The sequence below is a fragment of the Lygodium microphyllum genome, chromosome 13 (assembly GCF_053477565.2).
Source record: "Lygodium microphyllum isolate KBCC chromosome 13, Lygodium_microphyllum_v1.1.10, whole genome shotgun sequence".
Taxonomy (NCBI): Eukaryota; Viridiplantae; Streptophyta; class Polypodiopsida; order Schizaeales; family Lygodiaceae; genus Lygodium; species Lygodium microphyllum.
In genome coordinates this window covers 64497583-64510895 of record NC_141147.1, presented here as the reverse complement: position 1 = coordinate 64510895, position 13313 = coordinate 64497583, and the positions used below count along the sequence as shown (strand labels likewise).

Genomic DNA, 13313 nt, shown 5'->3' with positions numbered 1-13313 from the left:
CCATCAATAGAACAAAGAACACAAAAGAATACACCATCTTTGAATGGAAATCAATCACATATTATTCATCTTCAATGTCTTCATAGTTCTCTCTCTCAATCTCTCATATACAGTTACTGTTTTGATAGAATTTGCTATCTCTGGCTCTCTCTCTCTCTTCCTATCAATAATACATTATCTCCTCATTACAATACTCTCATAATAACCCTTAATAATCCTTCTTAGGTTGTGGATGCACCTCCCAAGAGGTATGTCTGATATGAAGAGTCACCAAAGCCACTACAGTGTCTTTTTACAGCTCACTATTATCATTGTCACTTAGTTTTCTCTTCAGTCTTCAGCACCTGCTTCTTCCACTTGTTTTAGCTCTTTTGAACTTAGATGTATCATTTTCAAAGGTTAGAAAACTTTCCCAAAGTCACACATACATTCTACAGAACACTTATAAAAGGTTTACAGAATAGCTACAGTACAGTTACAGTACAGAGACAGAGGAGAGACGGAGGCTCTACAGAAGGTCATCAGAACCTCATAACTCATACTTAAATCATTCCATACTATAAAAAACTATTCAATAAACTTTCAGAAGATCTCAATCTTCATCAATCATCAATCCATGCTTCATACAAAAGACAATGAGAACAAAATAGAAGTTATACAGAAGGTGTACAAAACCAATCAGAAGCTCAACAGAACATCATAGAACCTCATATCTCCACTAAGAATTATCATGAGTTTCCAAAACATAATCAATATCATGCAAAATACTCTCAAATACTTTCTTTAATAACCATACATTACTCTAAATCCATAAAAAATCAATCATTCAAACCTCAAAAATAACAAAAATTAGTCAAAAATTTAGTTTTTTCCACCTCTCAACATCAAGAGAGTCTGAAGATGACTTCTCAGCATTGGATGATGAGACATATGCATACTTATTCTCATTGATGAGATTACCGTCATCGTCAAATAATGGCTTCCTAGGTGATGGTTGTGTAGGCAAGGATAGGATGTCATCACAAGGCATAAAATGTGAGCTACTAGAGCCTCATCTTATATACGTTTGTAAGCCACTCGAACCACCCCTCGATATTGGAGGGCATCAAATGACCATGCCCTTGCTACCACCTAGTCGAACTTGTCGCCCACGAGCATTCTGACTGAGAGTGTCATGAGTATCTGTTGCTATAACGACGATATAGAGCTGTGCAAGATTCATCTCCTTCTCCTCATGCACCTCTTGATGTGCACTCGGAAGAGTGCCGCTCGTTAACTTGAATGTATCAACATTCACCTATATAATGCTCAAGTCTAAATTTTAAAGTATAAACTTCAAAGTTCAAAGTTTAAAATAAAAAATTTTAAATTTTATGGTTAAGTGTTTAATCTTTACCTTCTTCAGACTACCCATGCTCATCATAGCCCTCATCATGCGTAAGCTAGTGTGGCAATAGACTAGCCGTTCTAACTGTCATGTGCTAAGCCGATTGTAAATCTGTGTGAATAAGAGAATAGGCCCTCCAATTTCTCTCACATGCATCCGAAGAGCAATCCTGGGTAAGGACCCTTATAGCTAAGGGTTGAAGAGTCAATCACTTGGCCCCTGCAATTCAGACCTGTTGGGCCGAATCTGATTTTTTTTTTAAATTTTACAATTTGGACTAGACTCATCTAGACACTGGCCGCGCAAACCTCTGAAGGCCAGATAGACACAAGGAATAGAGGAACCGGCGAAACAGAGACATAAAGGTGATACTAAACTATCTAGTGACCCAGCTTGTTAGCGGCATCAAGCAGAGTTGGAGACCCCAAACGAATCTTGACTGAGCAGGAGGCGCAACGAAAACTCTATAAACCAGCGAGGACGGCCAGAAACTGAATATACAAGCCTATCAAGCCAAACCCATAAACGAGAGTGCAAGAGCCACTTAGATACTTCGTTTTCTCACTTGCTCTGATTTCCAGCGCTTACAATGCACTGAAGAAAAGCTAAAAGCCTAATTGTGTAAAATGCAAGGAAAAGAAGACACATACACATACACACATGCACAGATTGAGGGTAAGTTGAGGACTATTTGTAACTAACAAGGAGCTCACTCAAGCTTAAAAACTTGAAGGAATCCACCATTAAGAGAAGATCCCAAGACTTATAGACGAGTGATCGAAATCCCAAAAATTAGGACTAAGCGAAGGACATAACTGAAAAGTCGGACGCAACAAGGATGGACACTGTCGGGGAAGTGGATCTACCCGACCTCATCAACTTGATTGACAACTTGCCAGAATAGGAAGTCTTAGACATAGAAGAGAGCAGCTCAGACCGTAGAGACAACGAAGAACTTGACCTAGGAGACCTTCTTGAGGCGATCCAGCAATTAGTGAAGAAATATGATACTTAAATCTGGCTAGAATACCGTAGTAGACCTGCAGAGCACATCATAGCAGATCTTGAGGAGGAGAGGAAGCTAGTACGCAAGGCTCTGCAAGGCATAGTCGCGTACAACCAGGATTAGCTAACTAGGAGCTTACATCAGAGCATGGAAATGCGAGAGATCCAGAGAGTGCTAGCCCTAGCAGGCAAAAATCAGAGAGAGAGCGAGAGAGCGCTAGAAGGAGGCCTCACGTTGAGCTAGCTTCTGAGGAAGTGGCTGCTAGATAACACGGCAGCGGAGCAGAGCGCTACAACATTAGCAACATCGCTTCTGGTAGGATTAGGAGTTAACCAAAGCTCTAAGAGCCAATAAAAAATTCCCGTGGTGGCGAAGCAATTGGGCAAATATCAAGCAAATGACGTTCCGTACAGCTATGTGGAGTAGTTCGACCAGGTTTGCAAGGCTAATGGCCTTATTGACCCCACTCAACACTGACAAGTTTTTGGTCTGTGCTTGGGTGATAAGGGTTGGACTTGATATACAAGTCTGGATGCTATGAAGTGTGCCAATTTCAATGGCCTGAAAAATCTCTTCATTAAGAGATTTTCCAAACTTAGATACTCCGATAACCTACTAGTGCAACTTATGAACGTCAAGCAGAGAGAGAGGGACATCCAAGATTACGTGACCCATGTGAGGAGCCTCTTCAAGAGGATCCCTATGGGCGAGAGACCAACCGAAAGAGCGGTGTCCACGGTATTCATTAATGGAATATGGAGCGAAGAGCTACAAAGACTTGGCAGGCAACTCGAGCTTATATCGAGACGCACTGACAAGGGTCTTTGAAGAAGCTATTAGAGTGGACGACTAGCTCAAGGAGAGAAGCTCCAGGTGCTTGAATCAAGAAGAGTCCAGCGCCAAGAATTCCGAGAGGGTCTCAATGCCAAGTGAGAGATCAGGTCTAGGCGCTCAGGATAAAGGGAAGGGCAGTGATTCAGGACAAGTGCTAGCAGAGATGAAGATGGAAATAGCCAAATTGCAAGAGATGATGAGACAACCAACATGCCCACACATGCAATGCGTGCATTGTGGTGGAAACCACTTGCCAGTGGAGTGTCAAGATCCTAGGTCATGACCTTGCGCTAGGTTCGGCCATGACGCCATGCATTGTCCACTATCTCGAAGAAACCCATACTCATAGCCTTACAAGTCAACCCTACCTTGCAAACAAGCTACCGAACTTCTTTGGAAGGGGAATCCCATTGGCTCTCCTAGCACCTAATGACGCTAAGCGGACCATCCCTAGGATGGAGATAAACCCTACAGGTATCCCTAGACCACCTGGAGCCTATGTAACCCATCCACCAAGTGATACTCCAGTTCACTACATGGAGGAGCTGAATGGCGATGAGCCTTATGTAAAACCTTATGTATCGTACAATGAAGAGGGCAACATAGTCCTTGCGGACCACCGACCAGTATCGGTGATGGCGTTATGTAGAGGGAGGGGAAGAGGCCTAGGAGGGCAGACACAAGAGCCAATTGTATGTTGGACTTGCGGTCACCTAGGATACATTTTTTCACGTTGTCTTGAGAGGGAGTAAGCTAATAGAGACAAGATTGACCTAAGATGCGTGGAGTGTGGAATCACTCATCCCTTTGTCGATTGCCCTAGAAGGAAGCCATCCTCTAGTTCGTCAAACGAGCCATCGGTCCCATTGGGGTTGTTCGGTGTCGAGACACTCAATGCGAAGGCCACACCCATTCTGTTGCATGCCATGACCCGTGCACAAACAAAGCAGGCTGGCATATCATTGCTAGGGCCTATCAATCTCGATGCAACCTTAATTAGAAGGAAGAGCCGGAGACAGAGAAAAAGGAGACTAGACGCTAAGATCAAGCTCAAAACTGAAAGTGCTACGAGACTACCTGTTAGACAAGTCACTAACGCAGAGGCAAAAACGTCAGCTCTGAAAACGGCTGCAATGGGAAGTGCCATGATCGAGGAGTATCCCAATCCGAAGTGTTAGTTCGAAGCCATTGAGAAGGTGAAGGAGTGGGTGAAAGAAGCCGAAGAGCACCTCAAAGATGTTGAGCCCATACTAGACGATGAGATTGATGATCTCTTAAGCATAAGCACATCAGTTCCACCACCAACTAAGATTGAGGGATGCGATTGCATCACAAGCAGTGCCGCTTAGACAAAGTCTAAATGCTACAGACTAGCAAATTAGTCAAGGCCATTGGCTAGGAACCGCGGGGTTAGGAGAGAGGCAAGTAGATAGCAACCTCCTTAATACATTGATGACCATCCCTATGACTCTAAGCTTAGGAGACCTGCTTAGGCAGTATCCAATGCTATGGCAAGAGCTGAAACAGTGGGTTGAAGAATCAAATGAGCAAGCTATTGCAGACTTGTACGAGCATGATGCGGAAACACAAATATCTAGTCTAATGCTGTACTCCGTACCTAAGTCCTTGCACGCGAATGCCTTTTGGGAAGGTATAGAGATACATGCAGTCCTGCCAGTCTTAGCTCTTGGAGATGTCACAAGAAAGGGAATCGTAGATAGGGGAGTGAAAGTTAGTGTGCTAAACCATGCAGTACTCAAAACTTAGGGTAATTCGTCGATCGAGATTGCTAGGTTTAATGTCACGCTGGCCAACGGAATGAAGGTAAAACTATTTGGCGTGTTAAAAAATTGACCAGTGAAGATTGTGGGAGTCCAATTTTTTGTTGACTTATAGCCATGAAGGGAGTGGACTACGACATCCTGCTAGACGGACCCTGGATGTGTAACACGATAGTCATAGAAGATTGGGGCAATAGTCTCGTTTTCTTAGGCAATCCAACAGTGGCCATAAGAGTAGAGATGGACACTTGGAAGACTACGTCAGTTGACCTAGATGCCATCTCCACCATGCTGAAGGGTGACCTAGATGCTGAAGGGTGATGGTGAGATTAGGAAGAGTGAGGCTGCATGCATGTTCTTGCTACCATTGACTTGCCGTTCTTGGATAATGAGGAGTATGAACAAGCCATCAAGGCAATCGGCAAGCCCAAGGACACACCCTCAGTATTAGTCTGCATGATAGCTAGAAGCTTTTGCAGAAAGCCCAACCCTGTCACATTCCAAGTCCCAAACAATAGACGAGAGCTCTTGGAAATCCTAGGATATCTGATGGATAAGTTGGATGGCAATCCAACAACTAATCTCAGGCCACTCAACGATCTCTTGGACAAGCCTAAATGGCGATGGTCTAAGGTGCACGATTTAAACTTGAGGTTCAATTGGGCTTTAGTCTCCGTTGTTCCTTCAGTGATGAGAGTGAAGGGGAAATAGATACTATAGAATACGACGATGGGGTACATGTAATCGAACAAATATGAGTTGACTCCAGACCATGCAAGCAAAACACCTTTAGGATAGAGAAAGGAGTCATGCGCAAGGACTGCGATCGAACTTTTAGAGCGCATAGGTGCAATTGACTACGAGTAGATAGGCCTAGCCCAATCGAGTGACACACCTTTACCAAGAACGGACTTACCTTCTAAGTTGCGACCACTAGGAGAGACTCTTCTAGCGAAGACGGATTCTGAGTTTGAAGTCAGCTCAGATAGTGATCTTGAGATACCTCAATCTTCCAAGATTAGACGCACTAAGAGGGACCTACCCGTCCATCTAAGATGTGGACGGTTAAGGGAGGAACGGTGGAAGCCGCCAAAGAAAACACAGACATAAGAGTAGCGAAAACCGCAAGACCTACCAAAGCGATTTACGGAATTCAAAAAAGGAGATAGGGTGGTGATCTTCCTGGGAGCCAAACAATTGGGGCAAGCAAGTGGACCAATTGAAGGACCCACCAAGGTCAAAGAGGTTAACTTAGGTAGGGAAGGGGAGACACCATGACCCGTTTTTGTAGCCGATGACTTGATTGAGGAAGAGGAAGCAAGTCTCATTACTCTCTTACGAGAGTATATAGACGTCTTTGCTTGGTTCCTAGAAGAGCTCAAAGGGGTAGACCCGAGTATAGTGACTCATAACATAACCATGACACTTGACGCAATACCAGTCAAGTAGCAAATCTATCCGATGAATCCAAAGTATGCCCATGCCATCAAGGAAGAAATTGGCAAGCTAATGAAAGCAAGTTTCATCTATGAAATTGAACACACGAACTGGGTTTCGCCTATAGTCATCGTATTAAAGAAGAATGTGAATATTAGTGGGTGCGTCAATTACAAGAAGGTAAACGCAGCTACGAAGAGAGATAATTATCCATTGCCGTACATTGAGCACATGCTCGAGAGAGTGGATGGTAAAGAGGCCTATGGTTTTCTGGATGGCTTCTCAAGATACAATCAGGTACAAGTGCATCCTAATGATAAGCATAAGACCGCATTCGCCACTGAATGGGGCGTCTTTGCCTACATAGTTATGCCTTTTGGGTTGATTAACGCGCCAGCCACCTTTCAACGACTGATGTGCATGATATTCAAAGACATGCTTAGGAAGGAGTTAGAGGACTTCATGGATGACTTGTATGTTCACTCTACTTGGAGGGAACACTTAGACAGACTCCGAGCGGTCTTTGAACGATGTTGACTATATCGTCTCTCATTGAACCCCTTGAAGTGTTAGTTTTTGGGTGAAACATAGATGCATCCTAGGACATGTGGTGTTGAAGAACAACATTGCTACAGATTTTTGGAAGATCAGGGTCATTGTTGATCTTCCAGCCCCAACTGATTACAAGGACGTTCAGTGCTTTTTAGGTCATACATGGTATTATCGACGTTTCGTGTTGAACTATGCGTTGATTGCTAGACCTCTATACAAGCTGTTGATCATATTTGAATGGACCGAGGAATGCCAATACACACATAAGAAACTGAAAAAGGCTCTGACCATGGCACCAGTTCTATATGCCCCAGATTGGACACTCACGTTCCATGTGCACATTAATGCTTCGAAACTCGTCGTAGGAGTTGTATTGTGCCAACCTGGTGAACACAACCTAGACTATCCAATGAGCTTTGCTAGTAGACAACTCACTGAGACCGAAATGAATTACTCAACAATGGAGAGAGAGGGTTTGGCCATGGTATTTGTTGTAAAGAAAATTCGGCATTATCTTTTGGCTACGCCCTTTACCTTCTTTGTTGACTATCAAGCCCTATTATATCTTATTAATAAACCTTGTGCATTACGATGCATCGCTCGATGGCTACTTCTGCTTTTAGAATTTGACTTTTTCGCGGTGGTATGTAAAGGGAAGCAATACTATATGGTTGACCATATGTCTCGCATCCCCATGGGAGAAGGTACTGGTGAAGGTATTGTGGACGAATTGTCGAACATGCATTTATTTCGCTTATCCAGTGAAAAAGATTTGTTTAGGGCCGACATGACGCTGTATTGGGCAGAGATGATATAGTCCAAGTGCTTGAGTAGAGACCACCTGAACGACCAATAGAAAAGGCACGACTTAGGAGGCTCATCCTGAAGATCCAACCCTATTAGCTGATAGTAGGCCAACTCTACAGGTTGAGGCAAGAGTCAAGATGGGTTGTTGCGCAGATATGTGTGTGAGCATGAAATGCAGGACATACTCACAGAGCCATACGATGGAATTGTAGGACACTTCTGTAGAGACATGGCAGCCCGTAAAGTGATGTAGTCCTAACTGTGGTGGCCTACTCTTTTCCGAGATGGAACACAATTATTGGAGCGCACAGGTAGCGGAAGCGTGAAGATTTGCAGCAGAGGAAGTGAATAGGTGAGTGAGAGTGAGAGTAAGAGTGACGAACTGATTTTGGGTGTACCAACAATGTGTTGGTACACAAAGAATAAAATGTATTTATACTTGGGGCCCGTAAGGGTGCATTTACATGTACAACATAACAATACACGTGTAAAATACACGGAGGTGAATAAAGAACCTTTACATCCCAACAACCTTTAACCAACTCCCACTATTCGTATGCAATGCTCATGTTGAGCCTTGCCTAGACTTTTAGTGAGAACATCTGCAGGGTTGTCCTGTGTTTTGATCTTGGTCAATGTGATTAGACCATGCTCCAGAATCTGTCTGATAAAGTGATATTGCACATCAATATGCTTTGTGCGTGAATGATACATGGCATTTTTAGCCAGATACAGAGCACTCTGGCTATCACATCCCAACACTGGAGTACTCATAGACATGCTGAGATCCTCTGCGAGTCTGCGCAACCATATAGCTTCCTTAAAAGCTTCAGTAGCTGATATGTATTCAGCTTCAGTAGTACTCAGTGCGACAATGTTCTACAACCTGGAACACCAAGAGACGGCCCCTCCAGCAACTGTAAAGACATACCCGCTAGTGGACCTGCGAGTCTCTAAGTCACCTACCATGTCTGCATCACAATAACCCTGCAAATTAAGTACACCCTGCCCATAGCAAATACACTTTCTTTGTGTACCCTTCAGATATCTAAGAATACTCTTGACAGCCTCCCAATGTGGTTTACCTGGATTTGACATAAACTTGCTAACAACTCCCACTGCATGAGCAATGTCTGGACGAGTAGCCACCATAGCATACATAAGAGAGCCACAAGCTGATGCATAAGGGACTCCCTTCATAGCATTGGCTTCCATGTCATCTTTTGGGCTGTTGGCTTTACTAAGCTTAGGGTATGGAGGTAGGGGTACTCCGAGAGGCTTAGCTTCAGCCATGTTAAATCTGTCCAGTACCTTTTCAATGTACTTTCCTTGAGATAAGAACAGCAATTTCTGCGTTCTATCCCTACAAATCCTCATGCCCAATATATGCTCTGCATTCCCCAAATCTTTCATGGAAAAAGCTGATTTCAGTTGATCTTTGAGAGCATCCAAGCTAGTCTTTCTCTTCCCAGCTAACAACATATCATCCACATACAAAACAAGTATGATAGGGCTGCCATTTGTATCCTTTTTCATATACAAACAATGGTCTGCATGGCTGCGCGTAAACCCATGAGAGACCATAAAAGTGTCAAACTTTTTGTACCACTGCCGTGGTGCTTGTTTCAGCCCATATAAGCTGCGTTTTAGTTTACACACCAATTGCTCTTTTCCAGGAACTACAAAACCCTCGGGCTGTTTCATGTAGATCTCCTCATCAATGCCACCATGTAGAAAAGCTATTTTCACATCCATTTGGTACAACTCTAAATCCAATACAGCAGTGAGAGCAAAAAGCACACGTAGTGTGGTCATCTTCACAACAGGTGAGAAGACCTCCTGGAAGTCAATCCCTTCCTTCTGTGCATAACCTTTGGCAACCAATCTTGCCTTGTACTTGGGTTTCCCATCAACTGTCTTTACTTTGTAAACCCATTTGTTTGGAAGAGGCTTTCTTCCTTTGGGCAACGACACAAGCTCCCAAGTATCATTAGCATACAGAGATTTAATCTCTTCTTGCATAGCTAGCTCCCACTTATTGCTGAATTTGCATGACTTAGCCTCTTTATATGTCAAAGGCTCACCCTCATCAATAAGCATCACATAATGCAAAGAGGGGTCATACCTATGTGGCTGCCTTCTTAGGTGTGTAGACCTCCGTACCCAATGATCTACATTCTCAGGAATCGGATCTACATCTGGAGGCATGTTATTTTCAGCATTTATTGGCTGCTGTAAGCCATTTTCAGCATGCTGTTCATGTTGTACAGCACCTTCATTTTCATAATCAGCAAGTCTATCTTGCTGTCCATAACCTCCCTGTGCTTCTATTTGCTGTCCATCATCATCTAGCTCAAAGATAACCGGCTGATCATCAGTTTCAGCCTGTGGTACAACACCATGAGGCTCATCATTTGAAGTAATAGGTGGCTGCGAATTCTGAAATTTGACCTTTTTCATGTCTTCATCAGAGGCTAAAGTACTTTTCAACAACTTTGCCTCATTAAACACAACATTACGGCTGCGAACAATTTTCTTGGACTGAGGTAGCCACTCTCTATAGCCAAATTCACCCTCATCACCATAGCCCATGAAAATGCCTTTGGTGGATTTCGTGTCAAGTTTATTCCTGAGCTCATTTCTAACATGCACAAAAGCATCCTAGCCAAATATTCGTAAATGGTCATATGAGGCCGGTTTGCCAGACCAAACGTCCTCAGGAATGCCATTATTCAGGGACCTGTTTGGAGAGCGGTTGCAAATGTGAACCGCGATTTTAAGTGCCTCTCCCCAAAATTCATGAGGAAGATTAGCAGTGGACAGCATGCACCGCACTCTCTCACATAGAGTTCTATTGTATCTTTCAGCCACACCATTTGAAGAAGGGCTATAAGGGGCTGTAAGCTCCCTCTTGATCCCATGCAAGTCACAAAAGGACTTAAATTCATTAGATATGAACTCACCCCCATTATCAGTTCTCAAGCATTTCAACTTTCTACCTGTCTGAGTGGTCACGAATGCATGAAAAGTTTTAAAAACAGCAAACACTGCACTTTTCTTTTTCAACAAATAAACCCAAATCTTCTTGGAACAATCGTCAATAAAAGAGGCAAAGTATACAGCACCACCCAACGATTTCAAAGGCATGCTACATACATCAGAATGCACTAAGTCCAATATATTTGACTTATGGGAGACACCAGAGTAAAAGTAATTTTTCATTTGCTTTCCAAACTGACAGTCATTATAAAAATCAAGTTTAGAGCCTTTTCCATCAACCCTCTTCAAAAAGATAAGGACATCAAGACCTTTCTGGCTCATATGGCCTAATCTCTTATCCCATAACTCCAAATGACAGCCAATTTCAGCATTTGCAAGAAACTTGCCATTGAAAGCTTTACAGTGCAGACAATACAGAGTGCCCTTCTTGGTTCCTTTAGCAATCAGCATGGAACCCCTTTTTAATTTCCACAAACCACCACCAAACAGTGTGGTGTAACCATGCAAGTCAAGCTGTCCAACAGATAGTAAACTCTTCTTGATGCCAGGCACATATCTGACATCTTTCAACACAAGTTCTTGCCCATTATCCAAAGACAAGTGTATGGTGCCAATCCCATCAATGCTGCAAGCATGATTATTTCCAAGGTAAACCTTGCCATAACAGCTTGCATCAAAAGTAGCAAAACACTCTAAGCATGGAGTCACATGGAAAGTGACACCTGAGTCTACAATCCAAGTCTGAGTGACACAATCATCAACTGACAAAAGTGCATCAATCACATCAGCCTTGGTGATCTGGATATCCTGCATGTGACATACAAGGGCGTCATAATCCACTGCACATAATACATCAGCCTGTGCATCTGAGAGCTCCTGTATGACAACACTGGAGGCCACATTGGCCTTTTCCTTGCCTTTACCTGCCTCAGATGCGTCTGTCTTTTCCTCTTTCTTCTTTTTGTCTCTTGCATTCTTCTTTCTCTCTTGTTCCTTCTTGTAATACCTACAATCAGACTTCTTCTGGCCCTTCCGACCACACTGATAGCATGTAACATCACTCTTTTCTTTTCCTTTGCTCTTGCTCCTGCTTCTCTGTCCAACATTTGCATTTTTCTTTTCAGCCCTGCCTCTAACATTATAAGCTGAGTTGCTGCCTTCTCCACTAGACTTACGTCTAATTTCTTCATTCAAGATCGAACTCCTCACACCATCATATGTGAGATTGGGGTTATTGCTGCGAGAAACAACCAAAGTCTCCAAAGAGTCGGGCAATGTCATGATCAAAAAGATCGCCCTCAACTTATCATCAAAATCCAAACTTGCATCCTTGAGCTGATTTAAAATGCAAGTAAATGCACTCAAGTACTCAGCTGCAGGCTTGGACTCATCCAACCGCATATTCACCAACTTACGCATTAAATGCACCTGATTAACAGGTGTGGTGATCTCATAGGTAGTCTTCAACTTCTCCCATATTGCATGACCAGTGTCTAAACCCTTAATGTCTGTCGAAATGTCATCAATGACACCCATCTTTATATAAGCCACAACCCTTTTATTGACTTTGGCCCAATCCGCCTCAAGACATTTGTGCGGGTTTATCCATTTGCAAAGCATCCTCACAATCCTTTAAGAAGAGTATGCCTTGCATACGGTCTTTCCAAAGATCAAAGCCCTGACCATCAAATCGCTTGATTTCCATCAAACTTTTAATGTCAGAACTGGAAAAAGTTGCAGCCATTTTTTCACAAGTACAAGTGTAAAAGCACTGAACTGCAAGAGCACAAGATAAATCAGCAAATACACTACTATTCTTACATAACCAGCAATAATCCTCTGCTGTTTTGATATAAACCAGCCACTGCACAGGCAAATAATGTAGAAATTTATCAAATTCTGCACAAAATCCCAAATTTCCAGGTTCAAATGTGCGCAAATGTTAGCCAAACTGACTCAGCTGAGCAAAATTGCATCAATACATGAAAAGCCCCAATTTTCCTTGGTCCAATGCCAAGAAATTTTATTCGGATGAGCAAAATTCCAAATTTTTTTGAAAAATCTCCAAATTAATTGAGGTCAATGCGCACAATGTCTACAATTTGTGACACAGATGTCATTGCCAAGCATAAACAACATCAAATCTGGGAAAAGCCCCAAATTTTCAGGTTCAAATTTGACCAAATCTGAGAACTGTGCTTGCGCGCGCGAACTCCCGTGAGTGGCAAAGAGGTTGCTTACAGTAAACCTTAGAAAAAAAATTTAAAAATTTTCTGGAAGAAAAAAAAAAACGTGTCAAACTGTAACCGTTGTTGACCTGCGCTGCCTGCGGCAGCCTTGCGTGAGCTGTCGCCTGCTCAAAAACGTGACAAAAACAACATCGCGTGACCTGTCCAGCCTGCGCCTGATGCTCGTGACTTGTTGGACTGCCGCCTGATAAAAAACGACCTGTCCTGGCTGCTCGTGACCTGTTTGATTGCTGCCTGATCAAAAAACGACTTGTCCCTGC

General features: G+C 43.1%; 2 protein-coding genes across 3 annotated transcripts in view; one reads left to right on the top strand and one right to left on the bottom strand.

The window, feature by feature from the left end:
• Nucleotides 1-13313, top strand: part of LOC148026711 (pentatricopeptide repeat-containing protein At5g67570, chloroplastic-like) — a 115057-nt gene that overhangs the window by 92323 nt on the left and 9421 nt on the right. The gene's annotated exons all lie outside the window — the stretch shown is intronic.
• Nucleotides 1106-12085, bottom strand: LOC148026712 (uncharacterized). Its single transcript, XM_087690646.1, has 2 exons — nucleotides 11084-12085; nucleotides 1106-1297 (listed from the first exon to the last, which is right to left on the bottom strand). Exons 1-2 carry the CDS (start codon nucleotides 12083-12085, stop codon nucleotides 1106-1108), a joined length of 1194 nt encoding a protein of 397 aa, XP_087546772.1.

Excerpts from the sequence above, each read along its gene's own strand:
- LOC148026712 (XM_087690646.1), bottom strand. The coding sequence starts at position 12,085 with ATGACATTGCCCGACTCTTTGGAGACTTTGGTTGTTTCTCGCAGCAAT. Across the intron at positions 1,298-11,083 it reads TCCTTATCTTTTTGAAGAGG|GTGAATGTTGATACATTCAA; the intron begins GTTGATGGAAAA and ends AGCATTATATAG.